At 50.2% G+C, this 16,105-nt stretch overlaps 1 protein-coding gene and 1 pseudogene across 1 annotated transcript; one reads left to right on the forward strand and one right to left on the reverse strand.

Moving 5' to 3' along the window:
* Nucleotides 1-774: 774 nt before the first annotated feature.
* LOC101981151 lies at nucleotides 775-8,818 on the reverse strand (annotated as a pseudogene).
* A 3,620-nt stretch (nucleotides 8,819-12,438) lies between these two features.
* Nucleotides 12,439-15,838, forward strand: LOC101988685 (keratin, type I cuticular Ha6). The gene is made up of 7 exons (XM_005368216.2): nucleotides 12,439-12,894; nucleotides 13,549-13,631; nucleotides 13,870-14,026; nucleotides 14,503-14,664; nucleotides 14,763-14,888; nucleotides 15,060-15,280; nucleotides 15,643-15,838. The coding sequence occupies exons 1-7, from the start codon at nucleotides 12,439-12,441 to the stop codon at nucleotides 15,836-15,838; spliced, it is 1,401 nt and encodes a 466-aa protein (XP_005368273.1).
* The last annotated feature ends 267 nt before the right edge of the window (nucleotides 15,839-16,105 follow it).

Raw genomic sequence — 16,105 nt, forward strand, 5'->3', positions numbered from 1 at the left:
CTAAGTTCTACAGATCTATAGGGCCACCCTCTTTGATTCATCCTTGCTCCACTCTCAAGGACCTGGTGTTCCAAGACAGTATCATTTTGTTCTCTCTCTTCTCATCTTCCATAGTCCTTCCCATGGACAGTGTTTTAGCTCCTTTATCTTTCCTAGTTCTAGCTTTGAGAACTACTATATGCTACTACAATATTCTCACCGGCCTCCCTGCCTCCGGTTTGACTCTGCCCTTCACTCAAGCTGGGTTATGGGTTGAAATTTGAAGTCTTATAACCTAGAGATGCCTCTGGAAATATCCATAGCCGCCAAGGAAAGGTCTCGATCCTTTGTAGGTCCAGGTCAGATGATCTGACCTCTTCTTGCCTCCTTCCAGCCCTGGCTCCTACAAGAGCCTGCCCCATGAATCTCAAGGTTCTGCTATCCCAAAATGCTCTTGGTGAGGTGGCCATGTGGTTGGGCACCTGGAGAGCCCTTGTTCTATTGGATACCTCCGTCTTCCTCCTCTTCCTCTTCAGAGCATGTCTTTGTTTTATTTGTGACTATAAGGCTTTTCTTAAAATGCAGATTAAGATGGAAGACCCTTCTCCGTGACAGACGGGGTGGCATGCCCCTGTGGGTGCTCCCAGGATTGTGCCCACCTGTCCTCACATTGACAGTATGACCCTAGGGGTAGGGCTGTCTTTTCATTTTGGGGAGGGTTTAGCTAGTGCTTATTGAAAGAAGAGAAGAATGAAGGAACTGTCTTCAAGGTGACATTTGAATTTTGTCACAGAATTTTTTTTTTTTGTTTTCAAGTTTGGTATTAACTTTGTTCTATTTTCTGTATAACTTTAAGTACATAAAGTTTTATTTCCACAGGCCTCAGGAAACGGGCAGAAGTCACAGGACAGTCTCTCTTCCCACCAAAAACAAAACGAAACAAAAAACGTTGCATATTTTGGTCAGTGTGTCCTAGAGGGAGAGCTGGGATTTACAATAGCAATGCTGTGCAAGATTCGTACGGAAATCAAGACTCAGACAACCTGCAGTGGAGGTCTCGCCCTGCTCAGGGGCCCGCAGTGAGGCGCTAAGCTGCCGAGCATGACGGGCATGGGCAGGGAAGAGGACCGCCAGACTCCTTGGAATGGTGTGCTGCTTTGCTTTGCTTTTTAAGCTGGCCCGGTGAGAACCAAGGTGGTCATCCCAGAGGGAGGAAAAAGGGTTGAGACTTTTTCCCTCAAAAATGGTGCTGCTACTGCAGCAGAGAGCAGCAAGCCTGCTACTTTGTGGTTGAGGCTGACCCCGAATGGAATGCAGAATGAAGGAATGCTTTTAGGAAACAAGTCTGCTTGGAATGCTGAGTGGCAAGCCTTAGCCTTTGGTCCAGTGCAACCCTGGTCTCACTTCTCAACGATGAACAATTAGACCGGTTAGAACCTTACGGAGTCACACTGGCTCCTGCTGCCGCCATGCTTGCTGTTAGATTAGAACACATTCTGATCTGTTTGTTTCCAGGATGTTTCCCCCCAAGGACTGTTTGTTGGTAGAATGACCCCCAAAGCTGAAAGCTCCAGCCTGGGCCCGCAGCTCTTAAGCACGGACTGTGGTGCAGCTGCACTGGTGCAGAGCCATGCACCTTCCCGCCAGAGATCCACTGACCTGCTGTCCCGCCCATTCTCAGCCTGAGGTATATTCAGTGAAGGCAGGTAGCTGGGCTTCTCAGAGCAGAGAAGCAGTTTAAGAGCAGAAAGGTAGAGGAAATCTAGAAAAGAACCGTCTCCATGCAGATGTATCCCATGGTGTGAAAGGGGAGGGCGCAGGACCCGCGGGCATTCGCTTATCCAGCGATCTCTGTCACTGTGGTGACCAACTTCTGCCCATTCCACAAGGTCTTGAACTGCTCAGGGACTGGAAACTCGTTAAAATCTCCGCCTTCTGTAGGAATGAGGACATTCATCTCAGAAGATTTGGCACTGACTATCTCACAGTCCAGGGAGTTCTTGCTCAGGTAAGCATGGCAGCCATCTGTTTTGTTAATGGAAATGGTTGGCACTTTTCCCATCACCTGAACTTTGACATCTCTACTATTGATTATCTCCACAATGCCCACCACGTCATCAAACAGCAGGCCGAGCTTCTTACAGTTATCTACTGTAATGGAGTTAATTTTGCCCTTGATTTGCAATGTCGTGTTGACACACTTGTATATGTAAGCCACCTGTTTCAGCTCAGTGTCCTCAATCAACAGGTTGGAAACGTTCTCCTGGTTTTCCACTCGCCACTTCTTGCCTTCCAGTTCCAACACAGCTGGCTCCTTCTTTGGGGCTAGTTTGGGGAAGGGGCTGGTTTGGGGTTTAGGTGCAGAGAAGGGTTTGGGGCCACTCCGAACTGGACCACTCTGAGCCTTCAGGGCAGGGTTCTTGTGAGTCTTCATGTCATCAGATACATGTTTCAGAGCATGTGTGATGCTCTCCCCCTGATTAATCTGTGCAAACAGCGCTGAGCGGGAAGCAGAGTCGTCGGAGCTGGAACTGGTAGGGACTGGAGGAGGAGGTGGGCCTGGTGGAGGTGGAGGGGGACCTGATCCAACGGAGGGTCCGGATGGCAATCCACTTAGTTCTTTTGCCACAGGCCCCGTCTTGCTCCAGGCCAGGCTAGTGGTGTGGAACTCCTTGATATAAGTCTGCAGTTCTGTCCATATACTCAAGTAAGCTTTGACCCAGTCGACATGCTTCTTATCCACATCTTTGTACTCCTTGAGGACGCGGTTTGTGCAAAGCATGGTAGCATCAGTCATCTCTTTCACAAAGGGGCCGGGCTTTGCAGCCAGAGCCACCCAGCCCAGGGCCTGGATGCTTTCACTGACAGCTGACAAGTGATTGAAAAACTTGCTGCTTCGGTTCTTCTCCCGGAAGGTTATGACTTCTTGGATCTGCTCAGAGATGGGTTGTCACAGAATTTTTGCTGGAGGGTTGGAGGGTCTCTGGCACTCTTGCTACCTGTCACCTTTTTCTGGTCTTTCCCTCTCTTTCCTGTCTCTCTTCTCCAGGTTCCCACCCCATCCAGGTGTAACTTAGACTCTTCCCACTTGCAAGCCACAGGAAGGTGGCTTAGGCACACAGGGGCCACTCAGGCATGCCTGGGCTAGCTAAAGCAGAGACAATATCTAATCTCCACTCATTCCAGAGCCCACTCTGTTTACCACTACAGAAGGAGGTGGGGCTCAGGTCAGGTTCAGCATCCAGAGCTTTCTCAGGAGCTAAGGCCTCATAGTAAAACAGGCCATGCCTTTTCTCCCAACCCTTTTTGAGTTTTGCTTAATTTGTTTAGGCTGGCGCTACCTATTGAATGCTATTGTTTTCTTGACGGCTGGATTGATTCTGGAGAAAGAGAAAGAAAAAAAGATGGCGTTTATCTTGAAACGAGTTCTCAGACAAACAGGAACTAACTATGAGCACTTCCTTTCCTGCTAATTGCTACCTCCCATGTGGGCTATTAAAGTCGAGGACTCACAACATCTGACACACAGTATGTCAGTGCTCACCAAACAACTCTCCGGTCGTGACCTTTCTGCTTCTGTGACTCCCTTTGAGGTAGACATAGTTTCGGGGTCACCCACATCCTCATACCTAGAGTATTTATAGGAGCTGAAAGAATGGACTAGATGAGGACCCAGGACTATGGGAAATGGAAGAGGTAGTAAGCACATCACACCAAGGGCAAGAAAAAAAATGGGGCCTCCCGCCCCAGTTATGATTAGGAGTTCTCAAAGCTGAGTGCTCCTGGCTGGTTCTGGTCCCCAAGGTTAAAGAATCTTTCCTGACTCTCTATTGGCAAGGTCTGTAGAATATGAGGGGGGGGGGTCATTCAGTGACAGGAGCTGGACCCCTGAGGCATTTGGAGGTGACTCTATCTGGCCTGGGAGCCTTTCACTCTGATCCCAGGGAGGACTGTGAGGAGCCCCAACTAAAGAGTTCTGTGGCCCCATCAGGTGTCTCAGGGAAGCTGGTTGGGGCGGGTCAGGAGCAGGTGTTTCTGCCAGGCCACCCAGCAGCCTTTCTGAGCTCTCTGGCCTGGGAGGTGGGAGGGTTGGGTGGGGATCTTGTCTTTCTGCCTAGGCTCCGTATATCACCTTAGTCACCTGTGTGGGGTGACACTTGAGGGAGAAAAGACCTGCAAAGACCTGCTGGGTCAACATCGCCCCTCCTAGGTGCTTGTCCTAGGTGCTCAGGCCACACCAGGCTCTGTGACTGCTTCCCGGAGCTGTGGTAGTGAACAAGCAGCCCTGACCCAGTGGCGCCTGACTCCCAGCTATGTCAGACCGTGAATGGGTGTGTGTTAAGGCAGGAGACCCTAGGTTACAACCAGGTTGGAAAGGCCAACACCCTGCACACTGAATCCTCTCTTCGGCTCCTCAGCTTTATGCCATTTCGTCTTCGATCATCCCCAAAACTGTCACTGTCCTGCCCATTTTGCACACAGGAAGACCAATTCAGGCCTTCTAAGTGACAAACCTAGTTCAAAGGACGGGATCCACAATTCCAAAGTGCTCCCTGAGATGCTGGTTGGTACTTTGTCAGAGGTCATATGTTTGCTTCCAGTAATGTGGGAGAGGAACAAGACTTCAAGGCCCCGGTGCTCAGGTGACAGAAGAGTCAACCAGGTACATTCCTGGGATGTCCGGGAGCCTCGGCATTAGGTCAGGAGCCCAGGCAGGGGGTTGGTGGATTGGTGGGAAAATCTGATATGCGGTAAATGACATACCATGGTGGTTCAGTGTTGCAATTCTTAAGAAGCTCCTGGCTTCTCACCTTGAGCAAAAGGTCCCTCCCTATCCTCAAGGCTCCTCCCCTTGTTAATGGACCAGTACACTTCTGCCCATCCTGTGGGGCTGTTTGTCCTGCCTGGGCCCTGCAGAGGGCAGACTCCTGCCAGAAAGCAGATGGGACCTCTGGTTACCTGTTAGAGGCAGAGGGGTGAAGCCTTAGACCTGGTCTCAGTAGGCAGCTCTTTCTGTCTGTCCCCAGATTTGGGTATGGCAGCCAAGCACTGGAGAGCAAGGTGCAACTGAGGGCAGAGTTCCTTGCCTGAGACTCCTTTGGTACTTGGATCATCTTGTTTGGGTGGTGGCTTTGACCACCCAAACAGGAGTATGAGACTTCCCTAGCCTTCCTAGAATGGGAATCCCATTGTTCCGCCCTAGGAAACCCTACAATGGCTGGGAAGTGATGCCATTACAAGGGTGCAGCCAATACGGCCTAATGATCCTAACAATATATTGTCCCAGGGTCTCCTATGTCCCTCCTGGGACCCTTTTTTTTCTTCCCGCTTTTTGGGTTCATGTATCTCAGGGAGCCTATGTCCTTTTGGATGGTAGTCTTGGGACCTTAGAGGTAGAGCAGAATACATGATCTATGTTCCTTTGAACAGTTGTTCTGGGGTTCTGGGAAAAATGGGCACATTGTGTCCCCTCACGGAGTTTGGGAGAGGAAGGTGGATGGGTGGCTGAGATTCATTGAGGCACCTTTTAGGGGTTAATTTGTGATAAAGTTGGCAGGTGTCTGACACTTATTCTCTGTTTAACTTTCATGATTGGTCATAACCGCCATGTGACTGCTTTCATCTGAGCCTCTCAGAGAAACTTAAAAGTAAAACCTCTGGTGTGTAGGGCAGTTAATAATAGCCTGGAGGCTCGAGCCTGGCCACAGAGATGCTGCTGTTAGCAGGAGGGATGTTGTTATGTGGACTTCACAGCATCTGTAAATGCTGACGGCCGAGCCAATCCAATGGGGCGTTTAGGGGAGGGTTTGCTTTGTGGTTCAGCTAAGTGATAATTGAATGGAGGGGACGCAGACACTGATGTCCCTGTTCCAGGATGCCCAACTGTACATCTCTCATAAACCCCAGGTTCTCTAAACACACTGGGAAAAAGGTCATACTGTGGAATTCTCAGACCATAAAAGCTGAGTGAGGGAAGTCAGGACTTAGCACCTCTGAGCAGAAGGCCATATTCTCCAGATGGGAGCTGTTGGCCAACATGATTGTGCAGGAAGAGCTGGCCCTCGGGGAGAGGGCTCTGGGCCCTGAAACATGAATGCAGATCATGGCCTGGAGGACTGGAGAGGTACGGATTTCTGCTGGGCCCAGTGGCTTCCTGGGTACTCACTATGGGAAGACACTTAGCTCATTCTGAGCAGGCTTTCAAAGCTTGGGTTAATAACCAAAGTCACTCCTGGGGGAGAGACTTTTCTTCTTTTGTACTTTTGGGGAATTAATATTCTGGGGATATTCTGGGCATGGTAAAGAGGGAATTTCAAGACCTAGTGAAGGTAAGCTAGACCCAGGGGGAGTTTTAAAACCGTATTAGGGTCTTAGAGAGTTGAGGCCCTAGAGTTTTGAATAGGGAGCCACTGATTAAGGTCAATGCTATTCTTCATCGTCTCCCCTGAATATCCCCACTGAAGGGTGGCCAGGGAGTGGGTGAAGGACCTCCTTGATCACTTAGTTTGTGTTCAGACTGTCCTAAGTCCAGTGAGGGCTGGTGACAGTGGAGGTGGGCAGAACTTTGGGCACCAGAGATATTGGAAATAGGGGGGGGGGGAGAGAGAGAGAGAGAGAGAGAGAGAGAGAGAGAGAGAGAGAGAGAGATTTGAGACTCCTGCCCAGGCTCAGTCACCTAGTGGGAGGAAGCTGGTATCAGAGTAGAAGGTCACTGAAGTGGTCAAGATCAGAGGGACGACAGCTTAGCCCCCAAAACTCTGAGGATTGCTAATGGAGCCCGGGAAGGCTCACATAGAGGTCACTGAGATGGGGACTCAAAGGTCATGTTTTTTTCCAAAGGAAGTTTGGTGGACTTGTCCCCAGTATTAGTTAATTTCATGGTGACAAGGAGGAAGGAAGGGAGAGTAGCATCTTGCTTTGCTGAGGCCCTTAAATAGGGATATGTTCTTATTGAAGACCTCCATGCGGAGCCCAGGGTGTTCATCTGGATTGGCTGTGCATATAGATAGTAACATTTTAGTATAACCATACCCCAAAATATTGAATGTGTTTTTGCTTGCTGGATCTGGTAACCCTGTCCTTCCTAGGTCTATAAATGGTCCTTGAGTCTTTCACCACCAAAACCCAGTGAGACATTTCCTGGATCCTTTGGAAAACTTAAAAGAATGGTTAACAATGTCTTCATCGTAAGCATTTGTACTTCCCACCGTGCGCTCTGTGCTCTTTGACTTTGCGTACCAGTCCCAGCATGTCAGTACTAGCGCCTGACATCAGCTGGCGGCACATTTGGCAGGAGCTATGGAAATGGTTATTTAGAGCTGAATATATAGTAACCAGGTTTCCTAGGTGGAGGGACCAGAAATCCCAGGCACTTCACGCTTGAACAAATTCTGTGTTATAAGGAAAGAACAGTTGTGTGGAGAAGATGAGGATTAATTGCGGGCGGGGTCCTGGGTGGGGCCTGAAGAGGTTAGGACAAGGAGTTAATTTTCAGGTATCTTCTATGGCAGGCAATTTTCTAGGACCCGTGTGTGGACCTCAAGGTGAAAGCAAGTGATATGAGGAAACCAGAAAAACAAAGCCTGAGTTGGCACCCTGCTCAAAGAGGGACAGCCACGGGCCATCTTGAGTGGCCTTATTCTCAGTGGTGTCCATTGTAGGTGGCCAGACTACTTGTCAGGTTACTGTCTGGTCTGATTTCTCTGCTGTCTTTGGGGTTCCATGGTTATATGGTGGCCCTCATATTCTGACCAAAGCCTGGAGAAGCAGGAAAAAAAAAATCCCTTCTGGGAAAATTCGTTTCCTCCTTGGACACATCACAGTTCCAAGGGTTCTCGGGATGGGAGTGATGGCTCAAGGGTGGGTAGGACAATCAGGCTTGCTACCTGAGTCCAGGCAGAGCTTCGGCTTTCCAATGAGACTCAATTTCAACAAAGACGTTTATCTGGCTATTGATCTTGAGGTTGATGGCTTTCCAAGACTTGTCTGAGAAAAGGGGCCTTTTCTGTTCTCCCAGTAGCATTTTCTCTCTTCCCCTGTCCTTCCCCAACTGAGTCATGGTGGATGGAGAGTTCTCTGAGCACTGAAATTGCCTAGACCTGAAGGAACGGCTAGGGCAGTGGTTCTCAACCTGTGGGTCCCGAACGATCCTTTTACAAGGGTGACCTGAGACCACCAGAAAGCACATATTTACACTATGATTCATTGCAGTAGCAAAGTTACAGTTATGAAGTAGCAATGAAAGTGATTTTATGGTTGAGGGGGGTCACCGCAACATGAGGAACTGTATCAAAGGGTCGCAGAATTAGGATGATTGAGAACCACTGCTCTAGAGTAAAGGTCAGAAGCTGGTGGAGAATCCTGGCCAAAGGGACTGCTGTATTCTGCATGCACAAGACACTGTCTCTTTGGTCAGTTGTCTCTTCTTGGACAACTGGGCTAGGCTGCAGACACCAATATTCCATCAGGTGGTTAGTGTCTGGGATAGTGCGTTTGACTTCGGTTCCTGTACTGTGGGTTTCAGAGTGGTCTTGATTTTTGAAACCAATGACATAATTTCTAATTTATGAAGCCCCCTTTGGGATAGTTTTGGCAATTCTGTGACTGGCAAGAGATCCATTTACTTGTTGCTAAGGAGGCCCAAAGGCAGCGAGCAGCTCAGACGCCTATGTTCCCTGAGTTTTTTCCTGTACTGCGAGGTCTCCAGCGCATTTGGCCAGAGATGACGTTTTAGCCTGGGCCTGCTGGGATGTCTGCTTGGTGCCCAGTGACACTGACCTCTGAAGGAGCCCTCCTCAGGAACCACAGGGGGAGGTGGGTCTATGCTGCTACTGCCCATGGAGCAGAAGGTAGGGAGGAAGCCATTTCCCTGTGGTGTGTGATGCTGAAGACAAAGGGAACTTCTGAAGTACATGGATGCTTTGAAAGAAAAGAAGCCTCAAGCATCTCATATTTGAACCTCTGAAACTCCCGTTTCTTTTGTAGATGAGCGACAGGGGCAGGATAATGGGGGATAGAGAATAAGCCACAGCCATGCCCCACCGACTCGTAATCTCCATGGAATGCGTGTGGATAGCTAACTGCAGGGTGTCTGAGGCCCTGCCTCAGTTCTCATGGACAAGCTGAGGCTCATAGTGCACTGAGCTCGCTCAGGGAATCGCTGCAGAGCTAGGCCCAGAGTCCAGGTCTCCTGTTCTTTAGGGTAGTGAGTGTTTGATTGATGTTAGAAACACTGTATAGAGGGTTTGAGAAGGCCTCTGTCTTGCCTATTCTGCATGACAGGCACTGTGGGGTTAACAAGGCAAACTGGGTTTGTACGTGTTAAGGTTTGCCTGGGTGGGCCAACGAAGAAAGACTCATGGTTTTCCTAGAAGATAGAATTGGGGGCTTAGGGGAAGTCTGATCACCCAGTGTCTGTGCTGATAGTTCAGCAGTTGTCAGCCGGGGATGATACCATCACCCGCCCCTTGCCAGGGGACATATAAAATGTCTCTAGGCAATTTTGGTCATTGTAACTAGGCCAAGAAGTGGTGCCAGCTCTGTTAATGCAGAAACTTCATCTTTTCTACCGTCTCTCTTCAACATTTAGAGTGAACTTGGTGCAGCGTAGGTTCCCAGGGAATATTAATTGAACGAGTGGATGAATGAATGAATGAATGAATGAGCAGGCCCTGGGAAAGCCTGTTGTATCATTGTGTCCTCCCACCCGGGCCCCTTTGTAAAGGGAGCAGGGAGTTAGGGTGAGTTCCTTCCCACCCAGAAACCCAGGGCAAGTGGCCTAACAGGAGGGGGTGACAGACAGGGAGACAGAGAAGGGCATCAGGTGGTAGAGGTGAGAAGTGTCACAGACACTGGGCAGTATACAGGGCAGCCCTGAACAACCCAAGATCACTCAACCCACAGTGTCTACACTGCTGAGTCAAGAAGCTCCCCGACAGGGTGGTCTTCAACCTTGTAGGAGAGCCGGGAGATAAGCAGTCACAAGGAAGTTGCTAATGGGGCAGCTAGAGCTGGGGTGCAGAGGCTGACGTACCCCCCCACTCTCTTGACCGGCAAGAGCTGCATGGAGCCGCTCTCAGGCAGCTGTGGAGGTGTCTACCATCCCGGGTGTGTTCTTCACAGCCAATCACCCTCCTTGAGTAATCTCGGAGAGAAGCTTATAAAGTGTTTTTAAGAGGCTGAGAAGCACAACTTCAGAAGCACATAAACGCTTCCATAAACGCCAGCTTTGCAAAACGACTCCACGGAGGAAGAACAAGCAGGGCCATCTCCTACGCTTGGGCATGTCCAGGGTTTGAGGTGGAAGAACCGAGCTTGTCTTTGGTCCACAAGTTTCAGGGTCTCCTCTCTTGATTTGCTTAGGCATCTGGTAGTGATTTGGTTCTGATCTTTTTATTCCTACTCCGCGGTTGGTCATCTCTGGGATGTGTTTGGTGACCAGGAAGGTCTAAGTGGTTTTAGGCTCAGGGAAGATGAAGACTACAAGGGAAACGGTCTTCCAGCCCTGCCCATGGCTCCAAACAGGTGGATTACATGATGACCAGCTCATAAACTGTCTGAAGGGTTGGTTATACTGCTATCATATTGTTCCTGAAAGGGGGCACAGAGACATCAGCAAACTCCAGCAGAGTGCTTATACCCATGAGCCTTTGCTGCCCTTACCATAAACTATCACCAAAGACCATCCTTTTGGCTAACCAGCTCTTCTAAAGTATGGAGGGGCTTTCAAAACACACTCGTAGTTATATTTGGATCCTCCTGGTGTCTATGTGGAGTAGACAGAAGAGCCCCCTGATCTCTACTGTTCCCACCAGGCCACTAGGGATCCCAGAGAGGTGACATGCTCAGTGTCACAGGGTGAATGATTGATGGAGCCAGTATCTGAATGCTGGTCTCTTGTCCCTAAATTCTAGCTATCCTGAATTGGAGTCTAAGAGCCCGGGTTTCAGATATAAGTATTACCACTCGCCCCCTGATTACCATGAGTGTTCAAGTAATGGATGGCAACTGGAGGAGGTTCACTGGCTATGAGGCGCAAACGGAAGAGTTAAAATCCCAAGCACCACAAGCACATTGCCACAGCTAGTTCTTTTAATTTTATTAAATTTAAATCTAAAAATTACATTTATTTCTTCTGTGTGTATGTGTATACACAGGTGCGTGCAAACGCGGTGTCCATGTGTGGATCAAAGGGAAACTTGTAGTTGCTTCTTTCCTTCTACCATATGGGCCTGGGGATTGAACTCAGATCCTCAGGCTTGGTTGCAGGCGCCTTTACTCACTAAACCATCTCCCTGGCCTACACATACTTTTGAAATATTTATTTTAAAAATCATTATTGTGTGTATGTGTGGCATGATATGTGTGTAAGAGTGTAGACACGTGCATGCTCCTGCGTGTGTATGTGTGTGTGTGTGTGTGTGTGTGTGTGTGTGTGTGTGTGGTGTAGGTCAGAAGACATCTTTCAGAAATCAGGTCTTTCCTTCTTCTTTAGGATCCCCAGATCAGATCAAACTCAGGTTGTCAGGCAAGAGCTTCTGCCCACTGAGCCATCTTTCTGGCCTTTACTTTTAAAATTAGCTTGCGAGGTATCAGGCTCCTTATGGAATGTATCTGTATAGATAGGTCTGTATTAGTTTTGCTTGACCCTGCTCCTCACTCCCACCCCTTCCCCTCTTCCCTCTGCTCCCCATCATCTCTTTGCCCCACTTTCCCCTTCCTATGTCCTTATCACCTGTTCTAGTACCTTCTTCACCCCCCCAAAGTCTCTCTTATGGGCCCCTTTCTAGTTGTCTGACGTACACACACACTCCTGCATAAACACACACGTGTAAAAATTAGAAGCGAGGAACCACATATGACGGAGAACACGCGGGGTTTGTCTTTCTCAGCCTGTGTTCCCTCACTCAACCCAATACTATCCAGCTCCATTTATTCTCCCGCAAATTCCATAGTTTTCTTTTCCTTTATAGGCGAATAATATTCCACTATGTATCCTTTACTCCCCTTTCATCACTCTGGTGGCCCGGGCAAGGATGAACAGCTGTGGGAGAATGGGTGACAGATGGACAGATGGGGTTCCTCGGGGGAAGACAAGTAGGGAGGACAGAAACCAAATGTCATATGTGAGGCCACTCCCAGTTTATGAGAGCTGAACAAGGACTCTTTGACGAGGTCATAAAATTCAGCCTGCCAGGAAATGACAATGGCTGAGAGTTCCGACTTAGTAAACCCAATTGGACAATTTTTTTCCCCTTTTACAAGGAAAGACATTCTGATGGATAGCAAAAATGATATTCTAATGAGATAGGCTTTCTGGGAATGGAAAGGGTTTTCCCAAGAGCTAAAGACCTGGAACACGCCAACACCCCATGGAGAGTGTATATAAGCGCCGTAGGGAGCCCTGGGGAGTCCACAACCTGAGCTCCTGCCTAAGCTGCCGCCTTCTTCGCTAAAGTCATGGCCACCCAGATCTGCACCCCGACCTTCTCCACTGGGTCTGCCAAGGGCCTCTGCGGCACCTCAGGCAGCTTCTCTCGGATGTCTTCTGTCCATTCCATGGGCTCCTACAGGGCCCCCAGTTTGGTTGGCACTATGGGCTCCATGTCCTTCAGGACAGGCTTCTCCGGCCTCGGCAGCTGCTTGCCGGGCTCCTACCTGTCCTCTGGGTGCCACTCATCCGGCTTTGTAGGAAATGGAGGCTGGTTCTGTGAGGGCAGCTTCAATGGCAACGAGAAGGCGACCATGCAGGTCCTGAATGACCGACTGGCCAACTACCTGGAGAAAGTGCGGCAGCTGGAGCAGGAGAATGCGCAGCTGGAGTGCCGCATCCGAGAATGGTATGAGTGTCAAGTGCCATACATCTGCCCGGACTACCAGTCCTACTTTAAGACCGCCGAGGACTTGCAGCAGAAGGTAATGGACCAGGTCCTCTTCCAGCGGGCCAGGCAACTCCCGGAAGCCTTCCATTTCAAGATTCAGCTGCTCACTGAAGCATACAGGAAATCCTTCTGGATGGAGAGAGCTCTATTCTCTGGGACTTGGTTCCCTGGGGTCTCAGGCTTCTCTGCTGGTCTGTGTACCCTGTTACCAGCTGTTCTACTTCTTCCCTTGTTGTCTTAGCTTAGGGAGGGAAGGATCATAACCTTAGTCCCCACTTGGTGTAGTGCTGTATCTGACACCTTCCTAGCCACTGGCTTGCTTATTCTTCATCCTGGAGATAGGGCTATCGCTGTGCCCATCTAACAGATGAGAAGGTTGAGTTTTGAGAGGCTGAGCAGCTAGCTCAAGGTCACACAACCTAAATGTGGAATCCAGAATCAGAACCCAGTTCTGATAGATCAGAGCCTCACCCTGATGTATCCTGCTGGGCCACCCTGGAGGCTACAGAAGACAGGACTGATGCGCAAGTGATGTGGTGTCCCTCCTAGGGCCCATTCTCCTTCCATGACTGGATATTTAAAGACATTGCCTGTATTTAGAGGCATCTGTGAGCTGCGTCCCCCCGCTCCCCCCATCCTCACATTGCTAGCCCTTCCCCAGTTCAGGGCAAACCTCTTGTTTTTCCAGATCCTGTTGACCAAGTCTGAGAATGCCAGGCTTGTCTTACAAATTGACAATGCCAAGTTGGCTGCGGATGACTTCCGGACCAAGTGAGTAGCCCAACTAGGGCAAGTTTGCTCTGTGTCAAATTCTGTCCCTTGAGTTTTGGGAGCTGGTGAGGTGGGAATAAAGCCCAATACAGCTGTAAATTGGAAGCCACGGCAGAGGCCTTGGATCCCTCCTGAGGGATCCCACAAGGGAAAGGACCCCCTGTGTTTCTGACTCTAAGTTAGCCATGGCAGCCAGGGCTTCTCTTGCTGCAGACTGGGCAGGGTTCTGTGTATGCAGGTATGAGACGGAGCTGTCCCTGCGGCAGCTGGTGGAGGCGGACATCAATGGCCTACGCCGCATCCTGGACGAGCTGACCCTGTGTAAGGCTGACCTGGAGGCGCAGGTGGAGTCCCTGAAGGAGGAGCTTCTGTGTCTCAAGAGGAACCACGAGGCGGTGAGATTGCTGTCACCTGACCCCAAAGGTCCCCAACCAGCCAAGGAGTCACTGCTGACCCCTGGGCTCACTGTATGGCAGGAAGTCCACGAAGCACTTTGTATCTTAGTTCACCCCCACTTCCACCCCAAGAGTTAGATGGCATCGTGAGCTCCATTTTACAGCTGAGAAGATGGTTGTAAAGATGTGATGTCATTTGCCTACATCACACAGAGACTACACCCTCACCCATGACACTTCAACTCCATTTGTATTATGGTGTCTGATAATAATTCTATTGGCTTGGTGTGTCATCCCCTAAATCCTCAGGAGGGGTGAGGTATAGCTAGACCCACGGGGAGACCCATGTTCAAAGAGGCCAGCTCTCTTGTCTCACGGTACCTGAGGGAGGGAGGAGAATTTGAACCCAGGTCACGGAACCTACCAAGCCAGCAACTTTCTCACAGCCACATGCCATCCTTGCTTTGTCACTGCAGGAAGTCAATGCACTCCGTTCCCAGCTTGGGGACCGACTGAACGTGGAGGTAGATGCTGCCCCACCAGTGGATCTCAACAAGATATTGGATGACATGAGGTGCCAGTATGAGACCCTGGTGGAGAATAACCGCAGAGATGTGGAGGCTTGGTTCAACACTCAGGTGGAGTTGGCGACCCAGGACTGTGGGCTGTGGGGTGGGGTCACTGTGGAAAGGGGAGACTCTAGGTCTCATTCCGTTCTGCATTCTCTCTTCCGTAGACCGAGGAGCTGAACCAGCAGGTGCTGTCCAGCTCCGAGCAGCTGCAGTGCTGCCAGACAGAGATCATCGAGCTGAGACGCACAGTCAACGCCCTGGAGATCGAGCTGCAGGCCCAGCAGAGCATGGTGGGTGGTCTCTGCCCAGCTGACTGGTCACAGTTCATTGGAGGCTCTCTGACATAGCAATGTGCTGGCCATCACGTTCTCACAGGGCCTAAGCCCAACTGTGTGCAGATGCTAGGACAGCGGGTGTTTAGGGCGGAATCCCTTCTCAATAGCGCCTCTTCCCCACTGTAGCGGAATTCCCTGGAGTCTACGCTGGCTGAGACAGAGGCCCGCTATGGCTCCCAGCTGGGTCAGATGCAGTGTCTGATCACCAATGTGGAGCACCAGCTGGCTGAGATCCGCTGTGACCTGGAGCGGCAGAACCACGAGTATCAGGTGTTGTTGGATGTCAAGGCCCGGCTGGAATCGGAGATTGCCACCTACCGTCGCTTGCTGGAGGGCGAGGATTGCAAGTGAGTGATCCTCTGCCTCTCAGAGCTGGGCTGAGAGAAGGGCTTGACACACTTTCAGAGCTGAGGGGTTGTTTCGAAGACGAAGGCGGCGGAGCTAAAGCCATTAAAGAATCCTTCTGGTCCAGGGCTTTGGAAATGTTCAAGGGGACAAGATAAGGCGAGGCTCAAGCCCATCTTTGGCCATCTTTTGGTGGACATTTCTAGTCTCCCCTCTTGCAGCTCCATCCTCCCTTCTTTGGGGTTTCAGAGTCACTTAAATGCTCTGATGTCATCCATTGTCGTTACCACTGTCCAACAGGATCCCCTAAGTTGGTCTAATGCTCCCATGCCAAGTGCTTCACATTGTGACTTCATTTCTTCAGGCTTCCTGCCCACCCTTGTTCCACGGAGTGCAAGCCTGCTGTAAGAGTTCCTTACGTCCCCCCTACACCCTGCGCCCCGGCTGGACCCTGCACCCCAGCTCCCCAAGTCAGCACCCAGATTCGTACCATCACCGAGGAGATCAGAGATGGAAGAGTCGTCTCCTCCAGGGAGCACGTGGTGCCCCGTGCACTGTGACCAGCCACCAGTGAGGCCTAGGCCACAGGAAGGAGGACACCTCGTGGCTCTTGGCAGCGAAATGATTTTGCACTTCCCTGGGGCCCTCCTTGCTTAGCAGGTTTTTCTACTAAAATTCATCTATTGTTTCTGGTCTTAACTGTGCTTTTTACGCCATGCAAAACCAGGTTTCCCTGGAAACGTACCCAATAAAGTGTTCTCTTGGCATAGCAAAGCAGACCCTGATTGACTCTGTTGATTCTCCTGGGGTTAGTGTCTATGGGTGTT

This window comes from Microtus ochrogaster, unplaced genomic scaffold (assembly GCF_000317375.1).
Source record: "Microtus ochrogaster isolate Prairie Vole_2 unplaced genomic scaffold, MicOch1.0 UNK31, whole genome shotgun sequence".
In the NCBI taxonomy this organism is placed as follows: domain Eukaryota; kingdom Metazoa; phylum Chordata; class Mammalia; order Rodentia; family Cricetidae; genus Microtus; species Microtus ochrogaster.